At 55.7% G+C, this 6,845-nt stretch overlaps 1 protein-coding gene across 1 annotated transcript; it reads left to right on the top strand.

The window, feature by feature from the left end:
- The first annotated feature begins 938 nt into the window (after positions 1 to 938).
- Positions 939 to 6,354, top strand: LOC106003194 (keratin, type I cytoskeletal 42). Its single transcript, XM_013038021.1, has 6 exons — positions 939 to 1,328; positions 3,805 to 3,887; positions 4,026 to 4,182; positions 4,945 to 5,106; positions 5,645 to 5,770; positions 6,130 to 6,354. Exons 1-6 carry the CDS (start codon positions 939 to 941, stop codon positions 6,352 to 6,354), a joined length of 1,143 nt encoding a protein of 380 aa, XP_012893475.1.
- Positions 6,355 to 6,845: the final 491 nt, after the last annotated feature.

Below are 6,845 nucleotides of genomic sequence, written 5' to 3'. Positions count from 1 at the left end.
GAATGAGGAGGCCACCCTTACCGTGCTGCTCTTGGGCCCTCTACCCTCAAACTTCACACCTGCCCCCTTGTTTTCTGAGCCTGACTGATGTCACTATCTTCCCAGATTCCCTTTAAGACCTCAGGAGATAAAGGGTCCCATTTCATAAGCAAGGTCAGAGGCCCCTGCGTTGATTTCTAGGTGAGGATCCATCACCAAGTGTGTCTGCTGAGACTTAGGGACCCGCCCCCCTTCCCTCCCTCACCTTGAGCTTGGGCTGTCTCCTTTCCAAGACGTCAGAGAGTCCTGAGAGAGCTGGGGACGTCCTTAGGTCAGTCCAGGGGGCTCTGGGAGGGGTGCATTATACCAGGGGAAACCTGTGGGGCTCCCTGGGGCCCTGGAATATGGAGGCGTGGGGAGGGACAGGTCAGCCTGTAGGCTCCCAGACCTGTAGAGCCTTGTTCCAGGCGCTTCCTGGCTCCCAGGCTGGATTCTCTGACTTCTCCCCACCTCCCCACAACCTCCCCCCAAAATGAGCTCAGCGCCTAATTGTAGCCGAGGATGGAGGATCATCCTAGCCTCAGGGCTGCAATACTAGCACTACCTTTGTTTTGGAACAAACAATGGACCACTTAGAGATGGCCAGGCCAGGGCTGAGCCCAGGACAGGACTGGGCCCAGGGATACACCCCGTCTGTCCAGCCCAGGCCTCAGGGCCTGGCTAGCTGGTTCAGAGGCAAATTGCATAGGTGAAGTTTTGGCTCGGACTTCAAGGGGCCAGGGACCCAGCCTTCCTGTCAGCCTTGAGTATAAAGGGTGGACCGGGGTCTCCAGCCACCCCAGACAGACCCTGTGCCTGAACTTGTGGACACCATGGCCACCACCACCACCAGTATCCGCCAGTTCTCCACCTCTGGTTCCATCAAGGGCCTGTGCACCCCCGGTGGGGGCTTGTCCCGGATGTCGACTGTCCGGGTTGGGGGCGCATGCCGGGCCCCCAGCCTCCTAGGAGGTGGCAGCTGTGGCACCATGTCGGCGGCCTCCTCTCGCTTCTCAGCGGGCCTGGGGGGTGGCTACGGCGGTGGGTACACCTGCAGCCTGGGAGGGGGCTTTGGCTCCAGCTTTGGCTCTGCCTTTGGTGTGTCCGATGCCCTGCTGGGGGGTGGCGAGAAGGAGACCATGCAGAACCTCAACGACCGCCTGGCCTCCTACTTGGACAAGGTGCGCGCCCTGGAGGAGGCCAACGCGGACCTGGAGGTGAAGATCCGTGAATGGTACAAGAAGCAGGGGCCTGGGCCTGCACCAGACTACAGCCACTACTTCAAGACCATTGAGGACCTACGGAGCAAAGTAGGAAGCCCCTATTCCTTGCCTTCTGCTTGAGTGCCTACCTTTGTCTTTCTTTCTTTCTTTTGCCAGTCCTGGGCTTGAACGCAGGGCCTGAGCACTGTCAGCTTCTTTTGCTCAAGGCTAGTACTCTACCACTTGAGCCATAGCACCACTTCTGTTTTTTTTTCTGCATATGTGGTACTGAGGAATAGAACCCAGGGCTTCATGCATGTGAGGCAAGCCTCTACCACGAAGCCACATTCCCAGCCCTTTACTTTTTTAAATTGTGCTAGTACAGAGGCTTGGACTCAGGGCCTGCGTACTGTCCCTGAGCTTTATTGCTCAAGGCTGGTGCTCTACCACTTGAGCCATAGCTCCACTGCTAGCTTTTTGCTGATTACTTGGAGATAAGAGTCTTACAGACTTTTCTTTCCCGACTGGCTTTGAACCATGATCTTTAGATTTCAGCCTCCTGAGTAGCTAAGATGACAGGCTTGAGCCACCAATGCTGTGGACCTGTTTCAGATTTTGCAAACAACTCTTCCCATCCCAGACCTCCATCATTCGTTCACTCTCTTCTTGGGGGGCCAGCCCATGCCAGCCTTGGGTCTTGGACCTGGGAGATATTCTGTGCCACAAGGTTGTTTTGAGTTCTTGGGGTGGGAGAGCTCCTCTATTCCTATGGGGAGTTTGTCTGGGGTGGGGTCAGCTTCAAGTCTTTGATGGTGGGAGCAGGTTATGAGGCTTCACCTCGCCTTCTGGTTATTCTCTTCTTCTCTGTGGCTGCCCTCTTGTCTGCCTCACCTCTTCCAGCAGCCCTCCCAGATAGATGTTTATTTGTCTTCTATCCCCAGATCTTAGGATCCAGTCTCCACAACACTTTGGGGTGCAGTCCATGTCCTACTGGTCATGTTAAGTGTGTGTGTGTGTGTTGAATCTTTCTCATTCTCTCTGGGGTGATCACTGGTGGGGAGTAAGGCAGGGGTTCTCTGAAATTGAGAGCTGTGTTTTCCCATTAGACTGGAAGCTAGTCAGATGGAGGAGACACCCCTCCCCTCATGATCTCTAAGAACATGGTCTTGGCATTCTGAAAACTTGGCTGCTCCGATCTTGGCACACACCTGATCTGGAAGGGACCCTAGTACTGCAGCCCCCAGGCCAGCAGTGATGGATAAAGCAGGCTGAGCCTGATCTGAATCTGGACCTTGAGGCCTGCCCAGACTCTGGGGTAGACAGCTGGGTCTGGTGCTGCTCTGCCCTGCCTTGTGAGGGCTTTTGCCTGCCTCGCGGCCTGGGACCTCCACCAGATAGGGGAATTCCTGTAATTTCCCCCTTGGAAGCCAAGCTCCTGGCAGTGCCAGATCAGATACTCTGCTTGGTCTGGGTGGCAGGGAAGCCAGGGGATCCCTGGTGAGTCAGCACTCTGGGCTGTGTGTGTGTGTGGGGGGGGTCAGCCAGCAGTGCCTTACTAGGCCTCTGAACCCCCTCCCACTGCTGGGGCTCTCAGAACCACCGAGGAGAATGAGGAGAGCAAGGAGAGCGGGAATGGGGTCTCTGCAGAATTCAAATGAGAACAAATATCCCCCCTCCCAAGACTCCTCAGCCTGACCCAGGGTTCTTACAGAACATAGGGCCTTGGGGGAGGGGGGCTCTGGGAGTGGGGGGTTGGGAGGGACCCTAGAAATATGTGTTTTCTCCCTCTTGGCTCTTCTATGCTGCAGCCCCCAGCCTGGTAACATGTCAAATTCTACCTAGCCACTGGAAAGCTCTTCTTCTCCTCTGCTCACTTCTGGCTGCATGCAAGAACCTCTTCTCCTCTGTACCCTGTGGCCTTTAATCCGGGCATTTCCTGGACATTTCCCACATTTGTGGTAGCAGCAGTAATAAGGAGTCTTCTAGGCTCCTTCCTGGGCCCTACCCTTTCACCCTCTCATTTCAACCACCCAGATGCCTTGTGGGAAAGGAAAGCCTTGCCCAGGATTGGAGGTGGGACCAGTTAGAACCTCATCCATCAATTAATTAATCACTTAATTAGACAACCGTACCCCAGAGGCAGGTTCTGAGTCAGGCACGGTGCCCAGGTCAGGGAATTCCAAAAAAGAACAGCTCTGAAGTGGCCTCATTCCCCTGCAAGCTCAGAGTCTAATGGAGGGGGAAGCGAGGGCAAACACAGTGAAAACATGGATGAGGTTGGCCCTGATCTGAAGTGCTGGGAAAGAGAGATGAGCAGGGAGAAATGACCCAGGAGGGCTTCCTAGAGGAGGCGGCAAGTAAGCCTGGAGGCGAATTGAGTCCGAGGAGCGAGGTCCTGGTATCCCTGTTTACCTGTGCTAAGGAATCAGGCCTCCATGAAGGGTTCACAGCCAGGTGTTCAGAGGAGGGTACAATGGGCCCCCTTCCTTCCTGTCCTGGACCACTCCCTAAAAGATCGCAGAAGGGATATTGCCACCTGGGGTGTCAGGGGATGTTTGCTCAGGGAGCCCACCATCCCTCCCAGATCCTGGCAGCGACCATCGACAATGCTAGCTTCGTGCTGCAGATCGACAATGCCCGCCTGGCAGCTGATGACTTCCGCACCAAGTGAGTCCAGGTGTCCCTGGCTGGTCCCCGGGGGGGCTAGGGGTGGTCCTCCAGCCCTGCATTCCTTGGAGCACTCGGGGGGGGGCTTTCAGGGTGTCCTGGGGGACACTCCACAGCCTATACCTCTAACCCTGCCAGGTACGAGACGGAGCTGAACCTGCGCATGAGCGTGGAGGCCGACATCAATGGGCTGCGCAGGGTGCTGGATGAGCTGACCCTGGCCAGAGCCGACCTGGAGATGCAGATCGAGAGCCTGAAGGAGGAGCTGGCCTACCTGAGGAAGAACCACGAGGAGGTGAGGGTGGCCTGGCAAAGGCTGGGAACAGTCAGCCTGGGCTGCACAATCTGTCTGGGAGCCAACTACAAGGGCCGGTCTCTTCTTCGGTGGGTGCCTGGCCGGGACCTGAGGCCTTGGGACTTCTAACCCTTCTCCAGACATCCTCTTGTCCCCCTTAGGCATGGCCTACTGCATGGTGACAGTTAACTTACGAATGAGCAAATCAGTCTAACACACAATGCTAATTAGTACAATTAACTATAATAGTCTTAATAACCAGGAACATTTGGCCAGCACAGAGATTCACAGGCATTATTTCAGCTGATATGGACAATAGGAGAAAGAGATTCTTTTTTTCTTTGCCTTAAAGGAATAGGCTCAGAGAGGTTAAGGGCTTTGTTCAAGGTTGTACAGACACACATCTACCTTTAGGTCTGTCTCACTCATCCCCTGGATGTGGAGATGTTGGCCTCAAGCTTGTGCCTGTGGGGTTGGTGGTGGGGATATGCATCAGAGGATCAGGGTGGTGAGCGGGGGCTGCCTTTGCCTCTCTTCCATACACTGGCAGTTGCCTTCCTTCTCGGCCCCAGTGCAGACTTGGGATGTTCAGAAGTGGTCAGGGGAGGTGGCTGGTACCCAGAATCCTGTGTGTTTGAGATGTGGCATCTCCCTCTAGCTGTCTGTTTGCCTAGCTGTCACCTGTATGTGTCTCACTGGCATCCCAGAGTCTGTTCTCAGGGTAGTTCTGCTTAAGTTCCTACTTTGTTCCCCTCTGCCCAGGAAATGAATGCCCTGCGTGGCCAGGTGGGCGGCGATGTCAATGTGGAGATGGATGCGGCTCCTGGCGTGGACCTGAGCCGCATCCTCAATGAGATGCGGGACCAATACGAGAAGATGGCGGAGAAGAACCGCAAGGACGCGGAGGACTGGTTCTTCAGCAAGGTGGGTGGCCGTGTGGGAGCAGGTGTGCACTTAGGTACCCACACCAGCCCCAGCGTGCCGCAGCAAGCCACAGCTACTGCAGATCCTCAGACTGTCCCAGCTGGAAGCATCTTTGGAAATCACTGGGATCAGCACTCATGCTTTCATGTCAGATGGGAGGCCCAGAGATATCTCAGCCTCACACAGCACTCCTCCAGGGCCTAAATGGGTCCAGGTGTTCACAACCCAGCCCAGGGTTTTCCATCCACCCGTGACACTTACAGGATGTGTCTTTGATGTGTAAACTCATGCTCCGGGAAAGCAGCAACTGGCTGACAAAGGACAGCTGATGGGGGATAGGGGTATCTCTCTTTGGGGTCAGTTAGGGGGACAAGTGCTCATTCTGTAGAATGTACTGAGTTCGACTAAGTTCTTTACAGGCTGGTGCCAATGCTTTAGCAACACATAAGATACCCAGGTACAGCTCAAAGAGGGAAGGCTTGGGGACAGCCTTAAGCCCCCTGCTGAAGGAGGCCTCGTGGGCCCCCTTCTCTTCCAGACTGAGGAGCTGAATCGAGAGGTGGCCACCAATACGGAAGCGCTGCAGAGTAACAGAACGGAGATCACCGAGCTCCGCCGCTCTGTGCAGAACCTGGAGATTGAGCTGCAGTCGCAGCTCAGCATGGTATGACCCACATCCCATGCCCTGCCTTGTATCTGTTACCTTGGGGTGGGCCCTGCTGCATGGACCGCCCCCCCCACTAACCTCAACTCAGAGAACCAGAAACGCCCCTGTCTTATCATGTTACTTCATGCTCAGGGGTCCCACCCCTCTCTGTCCTGGAAGCACCCACAATGCACCCACATGGGATCCCTTTTCTGGGTGTCCATTGTAGGGAAGGGTCCTTTCTAATCTCTCCATCCATCCACCATCTATCTGTCCATCCATCCATCCATCCATCCATCCATCCATCCATCCATCCATCCATCCATCCATCCATCCATCCATCCATCCCTCCATCCATCCTATCCTTTGGCTTGTAGAAAGCATCGCTGGAGAACAGCCTGGCGGAGACGGAGGCCCGCTACGGGGCCCAGCTGGCCCAGCTGCAGGGCCTGATCAGCAGCATCGAGCAGCAGCTGTGCGAGCTGCGCTGTGACATGGAACGGCAGAACCATGAGTACCAGATCCTGCTGGACGTGAAGACCCGGCTGGAGCAGGAGATCGCCACCTACCGCCGCCTGCTGGAGGGCGAGGATGCCCAGTGAGTTTGGGGTGCCAAAACACTTGTTGTGGTGGTGGGCTGGCGACTAGCATGGCCCAGGGAGACGTGTTGGGACCCCAGTGACACACAGGAGGTATGAGTGAGGAGAGTTGCAGGGGTGCAAGAGAACCATTCAGGGTCTAGACTAGATGATGGCAATAAAGGGTCCGTGGAAGGATCTGGAGGGGAGGGGTGTGATCTGGTTGTACAGGGGTGAATGGGTGAGAGGGATGAGGAGGGTTTAGAGGGGTCTATCAGGAGCCTGGGGCAGGGTGTGGGGTCAGCAGAGGCCGGGAGCAGAGAGTACAGGCAGGAGAAAGACCTGAGTTAAAAACAGCAGAACTGGACGCCCAGGCACGGGAGTGAGCGTGGCTCCGTCAGAGCTTAGAAAACGCCGAGTAATCACCTGGAGGAGTGGATACTGATGATGACTCGGGGTTTCTGGCTTCAGTGACTGGCAATGTCATTAGTCAGGATGAGCTGAGGAGTGGGGCA

This window comes from Dipodomys ordii, unplaced genomic scaffold, assembly GCF_000151885.1.
Source record: "Dipodomys ordii isolate 6190 unplaced genomic scaffold, Dord_2.0 Scaffold7, whole genome shotgun sequence".
NCBI classification, from domain to species: domain Eukaryota; kingdom Metazoa; phylum Chordata; class Mammalia; order Rodentia; family Heteromyidae; genus Dipodomys; species Dipodomys ordii.
The sequence above is the reverse complement of the archived record's forward strand: the minus strand, read 5'-3'. Positions and strand labels throughout refer to the sequence as shown.

Coding starts and splice junctions, on each gene's coding strand:
- LOC106003194 (XM_013038021.1), top strand. CDS start 939: ATGTCGACTGTCCGGGTTGGGGGCGCATGCCGGGCCCCCAGCCTCCTA. Junction 1,329..3,804: donor TTGAGGACCTACGGAGCAAA/GTAGGAAGCCCC, acceptor CATCCCTCCCAG/ATCCTGGCAGCGACCATCGA. Junction 5,771..6,129: donor TGCAGTCGCAGCTCAGCATG/GTATGACCCACA, acceptor TTTGGCTTGTAG/AAAGCATCGCTGGAGAACAG.